Below are 16,354 nucleotides of genomic sequence, written 5' to 3' on the forward strand. Positions count from 1 at the left end.
AAATTTTTAGTTACATTATGAAGTTTAATACTACACAGATAATTGTGATTGGTAGAATTATTCTTGAGAACTCCAAAAACAAGGATGTACTTGTAGAAAAATACAGCCGGAATTACCGCTGCACCGTCCATGATACTCGGCTAATTAAAGATAATCTACCTGGAAATCAGCGGCCGTTCGTCACAGGACCAAATTGAAACGGCGATTAATTGGATAAGCCGATAATTGGAAGTCTAATCAGATCTGGAGGGAGAGGAATTTTCTGTCAACGTGGCTGGGGCGCGATGAGGATGGCATAATTACTCTGTAACATTACGAAATTCAAAGGAACTCCCGTTACAACAAACAAAAACGTAACTTAACTTAACCTAGCGTCTCCACACCACAGCTAACCTAACCTAAGCTTTACCGGTGTGGTTTAAACTAATTCTGAAGTAATACAATCTACAGAAGTAGCCTGCGCCTCCTTCACACAGAGAATGTTTTATTTAAAACTTTAGACGTAGGAATGTCTTACACCAAGTTGGACTGACGAAGAAGATCGAATTGTAAATAATACGGACTAGGTAAAGCTGTTATTGAATTGTAGCAGTTTATGTTTAAGAGGAAAGAAAATGACTGACCTCAGAGTAAGCAGAAACATAATGGATATTCCAGAACTAAGTTAACAATGACAGCCACGGTAAATGCGAGACGAGTTCAGGATACAGGTATAAGTATACTGGCTGTTGAAAAGTTCTTCTGTCTGGAAAATAATCACATATTATTTAGTCACGATATCACATATTATTTATTTATTCAGGAGTGAAAAAAATATCATTGTTACAGGAGGATTGATAAAGAGAATTGGATAATAATTAAGTATAACATAAAACGATGAGGGAATAATACTTGATAATTGTGAGGTTATGTTTATTATCATCATTGATTCTATAAGAAAATAATACAAGGAGCAAGTGTAATATACAAGTCCCAGGTGAGGGAAAGTTAGCAAAGGGGGAAGGTGAACAAGGGTTTACTGGCAGAGAAACAGGTCGAAAAATGTGGAAATATGAAGAGGTGGGGGAAAGACTGCAAGAAGTAAATTGATAAGGGGGAGATGAAAATAAAATAAAAAAGAAGAAGAAAGAACAGAAACGTAATTGGAGAATGGAAGGAAAGGAAAATTAAAAAAATAAAGGAACTGGGGAAAGACGGTGAAAAGATGGACGGGCGTTAAGTGAAATGGTGGGGAGGTGAGGGAAAAGGCGAAAAGAAAAGGAAAAAACAGAAACGTAGTTAAAGGATAAAGTGAGAGAAAGATCTGCGAGAAGGAAAACCTCCCAAAATTGAATTGTACATTTACGTAAGAAAGTAAGGAACTGTGGGTGTACATACTGTATTATACAGCGCTAGCATCGTTGCCATCAGTAGACCTGCTCTGACAACGCTGTGGGTGACCGCTACAGGAACTAAAATGACCTTATAACAAAAACTACCACTTTCTCCTCAACAAGTGATCAAATATTACCGTAAAAGATATCAATCGGGCCTGAAGTGATAGCAGAAAATATTACACACAAATGAAGCTAATTATTGTTGAACTTTATGAAAGGTGAAGTGTTGACAATTGGGTGAAGCGGTGGAGGGTGTGTGTAGTTTAAGTCTATTTGTGTCCTCGACTACACGTTCTCACCACTGGACCCAGCTTTGACCTCTCATCGCTAACTCAGAATATGTAGAGTGACTCTCGTGTCTGGCCACCACAAAGTGTGTAGTGATGCGTGGGTTATGTGTGAGGAGTTTAGAAAGACATGGATGGTCAGAGAGAGAGGTTGGTGGTCTGAGTTGTGGACAGTGATTGGTGCATCAGGGTGTTCAAGTGGACTGTGGTGCCGTATGTTGGGAGTACAGATAATGTGTTCGTGAAGTCTGGGTAGTGAAAAACAAACGCTTGTAAGACGTTCGCTGTCGGACATCATAGGCTAAGAGTGATACCAGGCGAGCATTAAGACATTGACGATTCTCAGTGTCCCGCTGCTAACTTGACCAAAGCCCTGTTGAGTTTTCCACTGAGGCTGCTATCGTTTTGTTACACGGTTGAGATGCATCAGTCAATCGTTATTACAGAAGGAGTAAGAGGATTTAGTGGCGCACTTGGAACTAGTCCAGTGTCTTAATGAACTGATATGAACACTAGTTAATATTTTCTTTTCTCTGCATGTTAAATCTTACGGGTGATTAGAGTTTCTCGGTGTTGAGCATAAGTATGCCTGTGCTTCAAAAACTAAGGTACACTCACCAAAAAATTCTTGAGCGCTGTAAGCACCATGCAATCTGAAAAAGTTTCGAAGACTCTGAAACCATTCCGAGATGACAAGCCCCATTCTGCTCATTCTCACATCTATCGTGCCCAGGTGTTCGAGAAATTTTGTTGAGAGTACATAAAATTGTTTCATACATTAGAAAACAAATTAATAATTGGGAGGCATTTAATAATTTCCTTCTCTATTAACTTGACTAAAGTCTTTGTTACGATAATTAGATATACTATACCGAGAGGATTTGAGTCTTAGAATTGCATCCAAATGTTCGAGGCGATCAACAATACTCAAATAAACTCCCTTCACTGTTTTGGGATTTATGTTATCTAAATGACATGCAGTGAGGTAAGGAGACCAATTCAACATTTTCGAAATCTCAAAATCATGTGAGACTTCGTAGAAAAATGAAAAATAAAAATAAAGACGAATTGCAAACCACGACACAGATCCAATTTCCTTTAATTTTACCACATATGTACAGTACAATTCAATAAAGGCTTTGTTATTTCCTCATGTTGTTTCTTATTACTGGGCTCTAGTCTTTGTTGCTCTCAGTCCTCTCTCTATCTGTCTCTGACAACGGTGGTGGAATTTACTCTCAATACACTATACAAATAATTACTCGTAGTTTCAGATCTGCGAAACAAGAAAGACGTCATGATGCATCATTATTGTACACGCACGAGATAGTTTGATTTAGGTTTATTATCTGAACCCGTCCACGTTATGATGCTATTACTGAGCTTCAACAACTAAGGTCTTTAAGCGCGTAACAAAGTTAGTAATTATACTCATCCGTCAACAAATAAAAGCTATGAGAGACATAATTCTGTTTGATGTAAACTGCTGTTGATGTTTTGAATGTAAACAGTTGGAAAATATCGATTTAAGATGAAAGTGTAAACAAATGAGCTCTTCTGGACACTGAAAATACTACTGACATCACTTTACAGCTTAAACGTCAAAATATTATAAACAAATACCTCGGGTACACTTAAGTATTTGTTCTATTTTCTAAGAACTTCCAGCCATAGTCTGCATAGGATTAACATCTTCTAACCCCCCCAAAAAAAAGTTCAGTGAAATCAGACCAAAGATAAATTAGAAGAAGAAAATAGTTCTTCATGGGTTCATCAATACTAAAAAATCTACAGAAGCAGCCTAGCCATTTTACTCAAGGAATTAATCACTGATCAGTGGTTAAGCCATCGTACTCAATGGGGAAAGACGACTTACTCAATGGGCAAATTAGTTTTACTCAAGGGATTGTTAAACATCAGGTCCTCCATGCTTAAATTAAGATAGCCGTCCTTAACCTAGGAAAACCAGACACTCGTTATACGCACTAGCTAAACATAACACTATCCGCAAACGATTAATATCTAAATTGTCAATCACTGCAGAGTAAACACGTATGTGACGTAAAAAAAAAAGCCTAAACAGTACTTTCACCCGACCTGTTTTTATTACATTACAAATTAACACAATTTGCCTGTAAAGGTATTGTTGCTACTGTTTGTTGTTTGATTTTGTAGTTAACGATGCAGTTATAGTGAGAATTTTGTCGTTTAGAAAGGAAAATGTTAAGGATATTTTAAGATATTAAAAAAAAAAAGTGTGTGTGTGTTGGGCGACCTGATGTGTAATGGTCAACATGCTTGCCACGTAAGGGTTCGATCCTCAGTCAGAGTGAAAGTTAGTAAGTTAATGTCATTTGCCGCTGTTTACCCAGCAGTAATTGGGAATAGGGGTGGTAAGCGATTTGCGGATCGTGTTCCGGGGGTAATGGTTAGCCAGTGCAGTTAGTGAATTGTGCAGTCTTCTCGGATTATTCCTTGACACTGATTAATACAGATGGTTAACATAGTGTGTGGTTGTTGTGTTGGTGACAGCTTCAACACCTTAATTAGTTTCATGCCTATATGACCCTAGGGCCGGACAGTCTTGAACAGGAGGAGCAACGGATACTCATAACAAATATCCATATCTTCTTTACAATTGGTAATACAGTGAGTTTTGTGGAAGGCAAACTTGGTAGTCTTTATTGGAGGTTGAAAACGTCAGTGGGGCCTTGGGCCGGACGCTAGAGGCAGTATGGATACAACAGAATTCTTAATAAAACTCAGTACATCCAAAGCCAATGTGACCACTCCACTTGACCCCCATCACATCTCTAAGTACTGTACCTACTACCTGTTTCTGTAGACCTTGAAAAACTACTTGAGGTTGACAGGGACGTGGTAATAATACTAATGTGTCAGAGGAAAAACGTCTGAGTGTGTTTTAAAAATTTCCTTGTTCTTTTAATTATATAGAAACTAATTCCTTTATGTTTTTTAGGATTGGTTGAATTAAATTCCGGTGAGAGCTTTCGACTATATTTTTTGGATAAAAGGAGTTGAGCAGAAGGAACTTGATATGATAAAGATTAAAGGAGTTTGGGAGTGTAGCGAGAAAAAATTTAGAGTTTAAAAGGATTTTCAACTTCGATGAGTTCAGGTATATTTGCATTACATAACTTCTCTTGAGGTTATCTCGCCTCACAAAGATACTCACTGTATATTAGGGTGGTCCTTATTTTGGGGCCAAAAACAAAATTTGCCATTGTTTGTCACAGACCCTGGCAAAAATTTTCATTTGGGGTAGAAACATTGTCTGTGAAATAGTTTTTAAATATTTTAATAATTAAAGGTTGCTCAAGTCAAATTAAATTTAACAATATTATGCCTATGCTTAATGTTCATAACACATCATTTCCTAGCCCCCAAGCCTGGGACCCTCCACTTAGTCTAAGTGGGTATTAGCTGCTCAAGGCAGGGGTCGCATGAGGACCAGTCTCACTCTTTGTCGCCCAGTAAGGTCTGCTTGAGGGCATTAGGGAATGATTTCCTGTGGTCAGCAACTGCCTGCAGTAGATACTGCAGTTGCTGTTCGTCCTTGGTGATGCGGCCTGAGAAATCTTGGACTAAGGGTACTCCTCTTTCTGCATGATCATTGATCACAGACAAAGCTTGTACACTGACTTTTGCATTTTGGAAGCCAGGATCATCTTTCCACTGTTCTACTGGGAGGGCCAGGAAATCTGTATTCAAGTTGAGCTTTTTGAAAAATGACTTTGTGTTCTTTGTCGTGAAATCATATAGGTTCTTCACTTGGAGTATGTCTGCTGGGAGAACATCGTCATCAAAGAAGGCCAATGCAACCAACTCTTCTGACAAGTACTAGAGGTGTCTCATCATTTTGTGGAAAGTTGCCTTTGATATGGCATCGCTGATGGTACTGTAGTCTAGTAGAGCTTTAAGCAACATCAGATCTCCTTTTGGTGCCTTTGCAGCAAGTGGAGTAGTTGTCCAAGCCTTCACATATATTCGGGCAAAGAAAATGCACAAATCTCTGAGTCCTCTATTCTCCTTTGGAGTAAGCTTAAACTGAGAACGGAATAACCACACTTTGAAGGAATAAATGGTCTTTGCCATCCATCGTGCTTGGTGCATTGTACCAGGAGCAGAAAATCGTACTCCCCGAGAAGGTGATGTGCCAAGGAAGATGGAGGCCAACTCTAGCAGCTCTCGATAATCATCTCGAAGCTGTGTCTCCAATAGAGCCTTCTCAATGAAGTTGGTTAGATCGTCCCTAACAGCTCTGACCGATTCTTCTGCCAGATCGTCGGTGGAGGAGTCTTCAAACTTCTGCTTGTCAATTTGTTCCCATTTGGCTTAGAATCTTCTGAACAGCTGTATGTCAGGAGCAGCTGAGTGCCCCATTACAGCTTCAAAAGCAGCTCCAGCTCCAAGTTCTAGTACATGGTGGCGGCAGGCAAAATATAGCAAATCACAACCCAGCAACTGCTCAATTTTGACACACGCACCCTTGTGGTGACCAGTATTTGAGCTTGTTGTATCAAAACACATGCCATGCACGATGTCTGCAATGTGCCATTGCTGCAAAGCCTTCACAACAGCTTTTTCTTGTTCATCACCGGTACCAGAGGGAAGTTTTGGAACAGCAAGAAGTTGGGAGGTGCCATTGACTGAGGCAAGAACTGGGAGTCTGTCAACATGGCCCCCATGCCCCGTCAAATCAGGCATCAATTCACCATCCCAGTGAACAATTTAAACTGACTCTGGTTTGAAGTTTGAAAGGATTTCAGCTGCCCTGCTACTGCGATGATGCTGACGTTTCCTCCTGATGCTTCATCGATTCAGAATCAATTCACTGACATCATGGCCCAGACTCCGAGCAGTTTGAGTGACAATGTGCATGGCCATTCTATCTGAGGACTTGGTCCAATCTAATGCTGCAGAAAGTTCTGGGGTTAGAACTTCTTTTCGCCCACGCTTCTTGACAGTAGGTGGAGTTTGAAGTGCTGATGGGCCAGGAAATGGGTTGGATTCCTCAGAAGACGTACTACTGCTGTCCAAGACAACGATGGCCTGGCATTTTTTGGCTTCTTCCTCTGCACTGTCTGCAGCCAACTTCCTTTTCATTGCTTTCTTGAGAGTTTTCCTCGTCGTTTCTCTCTTTTCAGGAATACTTTGTCAAGAGATGACATTACCCCACGACGCCCTTTTTCTCGTTGCTCTATTAAGAAATCCTTATCCTCCTGAACTGTCATCATATTCAAAGCATTCACATGTGCAATGTCAAAGAGATCTTCAAATGTATCAGTGAACTCTTTTTCTTTCTGCTTTTGAGTTTCTGTCTCTCTTGAAGAGTTCTTTTTCAAACTACTCCACTTGTCAAACATTTTGTGCACTTGATTCACACAATCTGGTTTGTGGTGTGTGGGAATGATTGCTTTTGTCCAAAATTGAAGAACTTTGTCTGTGACTTCCCCAGCTGCCACTCTGATGATTTTTTTCCTCTATGCGATGCAGGCTTAAAAAATACTGTACCACTTGCCTGTTTGAAGGTAACTTAGCCCCTGTAATGTCATCACATAATGTCTTTATCAAATACACATTTTCTCGTGTTTTTACTCCTGCATTAGCCATTTTGACCTGAGGAATAAAGAAATTAACTATTAATATAAATTAGTAATGAGAATACTCTGCAGAACTGTTTCTAATTTCCCCAATTATCAATCACGACCAGCAAAAACTCACCACAACCGAGCCAAATGCGACGCACTAGCGGTGGGCGTAATCGGCTACAAAGTAATCGACTACATCGATTACATAATTTTTGACAGCTTTGAGCAACCTTTAAATATTAATATATTTAAAAATAACTCTACACACAATGTTTTTTTTTCCTAAATGGACACTTTTAGCAGGGTCTGTGGTAAAAAATTCCAAAGTTGAAAAATAAGGACCACCCTACTGTACTGTATATAGACACTGGAAGTTAAATTGATGAAAACATGAAATTTCAATTTTCAATATAAATAAATAGCTGATGATCTTATATTATTATTTATTGTAGTTGTAACTGAGATATAAAGGAACATTGGTTGAATTATTTATGTAGAGAAGAAACGCAATGCTGTATAACATTTATAAGACACGTCGTTTGGACGAGCGCAGAGAATTTTTAAAATCATAAATAAGTGGAAGGTTATATTATGATGCACAAAACAGTGATGGATGACAACGCTCAATGGTGGATCACAACAGTCACTCAACACTCAATGGTAGATCACAAGTCACTCAACACTCAATGGTAGATCACAACAGTCACTCAACACTCAATGGTGGATCACAACAGTCACTCAACACTAAATGGTGGATCACAACAGTCACTCAACACTCAATGGTGGATCACAACAGTCATTCAACACTAAATGGTGGATCACAACAGTCACTCAACACTCAATGGTGGATCACAACAGTCATTCAACACTAAATGGTGAATCACAACAGTCACTCAACACTCAATGGTGGATCACAACAGTCACTCAACACTCAATGGTGGATCACAACAGTCATTCAACACTAAATGGTGGATCACAACAGTCACTCAACACTCAATGGTGGATCACAACAGTCATTCAACACTAAATGGTGAATCACAACAGTCACTCAACACTCAATGGTGGATCACAACAGTCACTCAACACTCAATGGTGGATCACAACATTCACTCAACACTCAATGGTGGATCACAACAGTCACTCAACACTCAATGGTGGATCACAACAGTCATTCAACACTCAATGGTGGATCACAACAGTCACTCAACACTCAATAGTGGATCACAACAGTCACTCAACACTCAATGGTGGATCACAACAGTCACTCAACACTAAATGGTGGATCACAACAGTCACTCAACACTCAATGGTGGATCACAACAGTCATTCAACACTAAATGGTGGATCACAACAGTCACTCAACACTCAATGGTGGATCACAACAGTCATTCAACACTCAATGGTGAATCACAACAGTCACTCAACACTCAATGGTGGATCACAACAGTCACTCAACACTCAATGGTGGATCACAACAGTCATTCAACACTAAATGGTGGATCACAACAGTCACTCAACACTCAATGGTGGATCACAACAGTCATTCAACACTAAATGGTGAATCACAACAGTCACTCAACACTCAATGGTGGATCACAACAGTCACTCAACACTCAATGGTGGATCACAACATTCACTCAACACTCAATGATGGATCACAACATTCACTCAACACTCAATGGTGGATCACAACAGTCACTCAACACTCAATGGTGGATCACAACAGTCATTCAACACTCAATGGTGGATCACAACAGTCACTCAACACTCAATAGTGGATCACAACAGTCACTCAACACTCAATGGTGGATCACAACAGTCATTCAACACTCAATGGTGGATCACAACAGTCACTCAACACTCAATAGTGGATCACAACAGTCACTCAACACTCAATGGTGGATCACAACATTCACTCAACACTCAATGGTGGATCACAACATTCACTCAACACTCAATGGTGGATCACAACAGTCACTCAACACTCAATGGTGGATCACAACATTCACTCAACACTCAATGGTGGATCACAACATTCACTCAACACTCAATGGTGGATCACAACATTCACTCAACACTCAATGGTGGATCACAACAGTCACTCAACATTCAGGGGTACTACTACATCAACTAACTGGGTATTTCAACGGAGAGTAGAGAGACTAGTGGAGGCTCGACTGATGTGTATATCAATTACGGCATTTATTCCCCATCAGCTGGTATGCTGCACACAATAAAGTTAATTACAGCATAGCTATGATTGAATCAACACCAAACAGCGTAAATATTGTATAAAAATGTTGCAAGTGAACTACAGTTGTCAAAATAGTTCAGGATTAAAAATAATTCTGTGATTTTTTAACACATTTTTTACATAAGCAGAATTTATGAAAGCCACTGTATTCATCTAAAATGTAAAAAAAAAATATATTCGATTTTTCCAATTTAATATTCTTCCTAGCATTACTGCAGCGTCAAGGAAAGACACACAACCAAACTATATGTATAGGAATAAACAACTAATAACTGTGAGGAATAACAGGGATATGGATAATGAAAAACGTGAAAGTGGGTCTTATAGGCATGACCGCCCGTTAGGGACAGTACACAGTATACAGTACACAGTACACAGTATACAGTACACAGTATACAGTATACAGTACACAGTATACAGTACACAGTACACTGTATACTAAGCCTTCGATACAAAAGGAGGCAGCATGGTCGGTACTGCACTCGACCGCCTTTACATCCCATTTACAGTAACAGGAGTAGCAGTTATTTTACAGCTAAATCTTATATTAGTAACATCAAAAATAGAATAAGCGATTCAATTTTGTTCACAGCACTATAGAATGGATACTGTACTGCTTCTCTAGAAGGCATTCAGAAAAGGAAGGCAAAGTTATTCTCAGGTCTTAGGAACCTTGAGTATAGAGACAGGATGGAATAAAAAAAACATTCTCTTGAGAGACGTACAGTATAGTGAGGGACGATATGATCGACGTGTATAAATAGAGGATGGAGTTAAATAAAAGAGATAAAACTGAGGCTCTTAAATTATGAAATCAAACACGTAGCAACATTTTTAAATTAGATAAATTTAGATTTTGGCTTGAATCAATAAATTTAGGCTCAGAAATAAAGTTGTGGACGAGTAGAAGAAGTTACCATGCGCCATCGTTAACTCAAAGTCGTTGGGAAGTTTTAAATATACTGTGGGTTTGATAGATATTATGAATTTTAGGGTTGAGTGTGCAGAGGGCTGCTTAGTATGGACCAACAGGCCTATTGCAGAGTCCTTTATTCTTATGTCGCCACAACGGGTCAATATTTCCACGTCAAGGGTCGTGAGAGAAGTGAAATCCTGCGTGCAAGAGAAGAGAGCAGGACTGGTTGATATACTGTAAATGCAGAGTACAAATGGGAGGTGAGTCGCCGGCAGATGACACTTTCTGGTGGGTGATTCGAAAATTAAGTTTAAAATATTACTGAATAAGTTTGGAAGTGAACAAAATAAAAGTGACGGAGAGAAGGGTGAGAGAGAGAGAGAGATTAATATTAACTGGAATGGAGATAGAACGGAGGAAGTGAGATACGGGGTGTCAGGAAATGGAATAATGGGAGACGAACAGAATCACAATTTACAAAGCAGCGGAGGGAAATATTATAATATTAGTTGCATCAAGAAATATGTGGATAGAGAAAACTGTTAAAGGAGGAAAAGATGGGGACGTAGAGAAAAGAGTTGAGGTGACGTCACTGTGCTGGCATGAAATGTACACTTGATGTCATTATAACCGTTTCCACTTCTCTCTCATAACATTTACAACGGGTAAAGTCGTTACTGAATCAATAAGTGCAGTACATTCACAGTGAAAGGTGGAAAGTATATAGACAAATATGAAACTGATATTTCATTTTATAGCTGCAATAATTCCTGGACGAATTGTAAACGATTTATGTTATTGAGAATACTTCTATGTCGCCCTTGTTCTCTCGGATGACTGGGATCGGGTTTTGTTTGAAGTCTGTTGGCGACCATTTCCACGAAATATTTGGAAATTAATACAACTGGGAAAAGTCAGTTCTATAAGTTATAAGTTTAGTTTCTTTTTAATTTTAACAAATTAATGATGCTCAACGCCGTTAATTTGCTTCAACAGGTAAGGTCTTTAGGCGTGTATAAGGTAAATAATTATACTACTCCATTATCCATAGCCATTTTTTTGGTTAATTTCTATTTCCCTTTATCATTTCTATTTCCCTTCTCTCTCTCTCCCGTATTAAGCCATTAAAAGTCGTCACACTTTTCTCCTGCGTTTCTCACTTTTTTCTTTTCTTCAATGACGTCTTTTATTATATTTTCTCGCATTTAATCGCTTCATTTCCAGTTCATAAGTAAAAATCATAATTTATATCCGAACCTAACCACTTAAGTGGTTATCTCAAGTTAACCAAATATATCTTAGAGTCGATGATAAAGACAATAATTTTACGGAGCTCTAAAAATTATAACAAATTATCCAACCTGCTTTACAAATCTATATACGCTGGTCTTCAACTTTATCTGGACGATTATTCCATAAATGCGTATAAGAGAAGTTGTAGTGTCATTGAGACCCAAAATAACTCGAGTTTTGTCAAAGGAAATACAGATGTTTCTATCTTTCATAATTTGTAATTGTTGGTTGACTCCCGCTACCTTTGAAAGACATATAGGAATCTATTTTGATGATTGGTCACCTAGTTTGTTGTGTGTGCCTCTTCTATACTGCTTTCCTCATCCTCTTGTTAAGACCCTGGCATATTGTCTTAGATTCTTTCTATTTTGGTAAGTGTCTAAATTAATTAGTCCAACTAATTAAGTGAATCAAAGGCTCATTTCTGAACAAGACAAAGACAAATCATTTTCACTCCAGACAACTTACAAGACTAACCCTCGTGCAACAGGTGGTGAGAAGAGTCGTCAGGCAGAAGTTGACACCAACAATTGGAGCGGATGATGGATGACGTGAGCTCTCTGTCTCTCTGTTTCACCAAATATTTTAAAACTTTCCAAAGATTCTTGATAAATGACAAAATTATTCTGATATGTTAAATGGATGACTTCAATTCATAAAACTATAAATAATCTAGTCAGGGGACGCAAGGTATCTCCGTTATGGTAAGATTTTGTTTATCTCTACTTCCTGAACATAAGATAGGATGATCAAGAGTTTCACTTGAAATATTCATAAGAAGACTATCTTCCCGAACCCTGCAAGTTGTAACCCGGGGCACTGTATTTATTTATTATTATTATTTATTTCTATTTCTATTTCTAAAGAAAGATCATCTCTCACCGTAAACAGTTCACGCCGAATGCTCTAAATAGTATAAATTGTGTAGCTGATTAATAAAACAATAAGCTCTTATGAATTGTCTTGTAACTTTGACTAAAGAAGTTTGTCCGCGAAGAAACATTCGGATCTCATGGCCCTTCCTGCGTTTTGAAGGTCTTCCCTCTCGTCTCCTCTTTGACGGTGCTAATGAGCCTCTCCTCTGGCAATACATGAAAGACAAATTGAAGTCGTACTCAAAACAGATGTCTCATAAGCGATGATGATGAGGTCTCAAGATAACAGGAAAAGGAGATGCAGAAGTCATTGGTTATGTTCAATGATCGCTGAATTAGTGAGACCAAACCTCATCACTAACTATAGCCTTGAAACTGACATAATATAAGGAGTCTGATTATGATTAAGTTCAATGAGCATTAAATTTAATAAAATTTACTGTAAATTCAACAAGACTGTAATAATCACTCCTATAACCTTCTACAAGCGTGAGCGCCACTTTTATCTGTATAGTAAACGATCCTAATATTGGCTTTAGTAGTTCACAGTAACAAAAACGTGAGTAGTCCTGATGATGACGCACAAGTGTCTGACCGTATAGAATCCTATAGATTAATTCTGCTGTCTCCATCCGTCCAACAGCTTGGCACGTAAAACTTCCTCTACATCTCCCTGCACAGTACTACACACTTTCCATCTCTCCCTACACTTCCACATCACCTCACACACCCTCCAAGTCTCCCTGCACAGCACTACACACCCTCCACGTCTCCCTACACCTGCACAACGCCACACATCCTCCAAAGAAAAGACAAGGCAAGTGACTCGAGAAACGTGAGTTTGTACCAACTATTTATTTCTTCATGTGCTGGAATAATATAAGTTGAGGCCAGTAATGTACAGTAGTCTTCACACAAAACTTAGTCTGTCATATCACAGGATTACTACAAAATATAGTCATTGGCTATGAGCGCTGAACTTGTGTGCAACTTGAAGCTTTCATTTTTGAAGACGTGTGCTGGCAGCGTCCACAGCCGATGATTGTAGCTCTGGTGGTAAACTACGATTATGAAACTATGTTTATTCTTACCCCCGTAAAGATGTAATGAACTAATTGTCAAATTACTATTAATATTTATGTAGATTTTATACATAATAATATATTTTATCGCATTGAAATGTGAGAAAAAGTAATATCAGTTTAATTTACTAAACTTTGCACAAGATAAATGATATGGCAATCACAAATATTTTGTTTTTCAGATCTCGGTGTCTGGTGAGAAGACGATGATGAGAGAGAAGGTGGGTAAGCGTGTGTGAGGGAGTGAGGTGAGGCTCAATCACTAGTCTCTCACGCCCACTGCTGGCCACCAGGCTCTCTTGCACACACTTCCACTCGCATACATATACCACGGGAATCTACCATGCTACTATATTTTCATTGCCTGGTAGGAAATAACTGATACCCTCTGAGTGTGTAATAGACTATATCAAGTTACTGTGTTTAACTGAGGCAAAGATGTGTGGTAAGACTGAACCTTGATAGTCTACTGAAGGTGAAGACTAAACATACTCGGTTGACTATATTGTGTGTGGTGTACGGAGTGTTCTATATTAGTGAAGTCTTCTTGAACAATAAAACGAAGATCAACATCGACTACGGTCAGTGAGGAATAATTTTGCCGGGGAGCTGTGTAGAGATCTTGGTGTGCCAGGCTCAAGACCATGGACGTGCTCACCTGGGCAACACTCTTCATGCTTATCAGCATACATGGTAGGTAAACTGCAGTAATTCTTCCCAACCAAGACAAAAATGACATATATGCATGGCCATAAATTATCGCATGGGAAATAGAATGTCTAAGCACATAATTGCGGACTAATAATTATGTGAGTTTATGTCCGAGTGTGTGTATATATATATATATATATATATATATATATATATATATATATATATATATATATATATATATATATATATATATATATATATATATATATATATATATATATATATATATATATATCTATATCTATATATATATATATAATATTGAAAAGCACGGCTAACCTACATCAATAAGTTTCAATAAAAAACAAAAAATTTCCGACAGATATGTTAACAAATCCATTATTTCAATGAATACACGAAGATTTTAGTTGAACCTCGATTTACGCGGTTCTAGTTTACGCGTTTGGTCATTTACGCCGTACCTTGCCAGAACCGGGATGCCCGATTTACGCAGTGAATTTACTCATTTACGCGGGAAGCGGCGCGGGCAGGGTGCACACAAGGTCGCCCAGTCATCAAAACATTACCGAGTTCTTCACCGGCCACCCACCACAGCTGACCCAAGTCAGTGATAGTGAGGATATGGACTTTGAGGGGTTTGACAAAGAGGCCCTGCAAGCCTCTGTGGTGGATAGTGATACAATTGATACAAGTGATACAGGTGAGGGTCAATAATCTGCCCTCTGCCTCGGAACCAACCCCCCCATCCCCGTGTGCCCAGCCATCTTTTCTACTGATGTAAGTGTTAAAAATCTAATATTATTGATATTTCTCTTAATTATTAATTGTGTGTGCATACCATCATAAAATTAAGATGTTATTTTTACTACAACGTAGGTATTGTGTCTGAAAAAGTGGAGTTTGGGAGTTGACCCAGTCTCTATTTCAATTAATCCCATATGTTCTGTTATTCCATTTATGCGTTTCTCGTTTTACGCGTTACTCCATGGGTTCAATTGACCTCGTAAATCGTGGGACCACTATACTGATCTAAAATAGTCCTTTTTTACATATTGGCTTATTACATTATGGAGAAATCTTTTTTGTCATTGACTGATATAATATTAGGACATGTGTGTTTTTGCATACAGTAATGTACAAATACACTACTGACCATGAATATACTGTATAGTGTTCCAACACCAACCACTTCGCGTTTTAGCACCGTGTTCCGTCCTTTTCGAAATAAAGTTGTCACTTTTATATTACTCATGAACTGTTTCCTCGGTGAAAGTTTCCGAGTAATTTCTAGGGGAAGTAGTTGAGGTGAGGAGGGAGAGTCGACAAGAGACTGACAGCTCGCTCCGAGGGCCCAAAGTACTTGCATGTACAGTTCCGTTCAGAAATTCGTTATACACCCGCGGTGGAGGGCGCCTAGCCCGTTGCACCCTTCCTGGACGGCAGGTCACTACGCCCAACCTCCCACCAACACAGTGGAGACTGAAAAAGGAACAGTTTGATTCGAACGAAGAATCATCCAAAAGAGATGGGAAGGAATATGAATATCGGCTGACGTTAGTTCTGATGGATGATGAAGATCTCTTTGGTACCTTATTCTCCTCTAATTCCACCTTAGGCGATTCCAACTCTATCCCTCCTACCCCTGCTCCTCCAACTGAACTATGCACTTTTCTATAATCTCCACTCGTAAGGTTGCTGGTGTGTTATCCAGGTTGGATGTGAGTAAGGCGCATGGACCGGACTGAATACCCCCTGTTCTGAGGGAGTGTGCTGAAGCTCTGGCCCCTGTGCTTGCTCGCCTCTTTCACCTTTGCCTCAAAACTCAAACTTTTCCTTCTTGTAAGCATGCCTTGGTTCAGCCCATCCCAAAGAAGGGTGACCATTCCAATCCCTCTAACTATCGCCCCATTGCCCTAACTTCTTCCCTCTCTAAGATTTTCGAAACTATCTTGAACTCTCATTTTCTCCGTCACCTTGAACGCCA

At 39.0% G+C, this 16,354-nt stretch overlaps 1 protein-coding gene across 1 annotated transcript in view; it reads left to right on the forward strand.

Moving 5' to 3' along the window:
• The window catches only part of LOC121871212, a 70,011-nt gene that overhangs the window by 28,465 nt on the left and 25,192 nt on the right, over positions 1–16,354 (forward strand). The window contains exon 2 of the mRNA XM_042373404.1: positions 13,878–14,388. Coding sequence (XP_042229338.1) covers positions 14,340–14,388 — 49 coding nt within the window. The 5' untranslated portion in view covers positions 13,878–14,339. The remainder of the gene's footprint in view (positions 1–13,877; positions 14,389–16,354) is intronic.

This window comes from Homarus americanus, unplaced genomic scaffold (genome assembly GCF_018991925.1).
Source record: "Homarus americanus isolate GMGI-L3 unplaced genomic scaffold, GMGI_Hamer_2.0 scaffold40565, whole genome shotgun sequence".
Lineage (NCBI taxonomy): Eukaryota > Metazoa > Arthropoda > Malacostraca > Decapoda > Nephropidae > Homarus > Homarus americanus.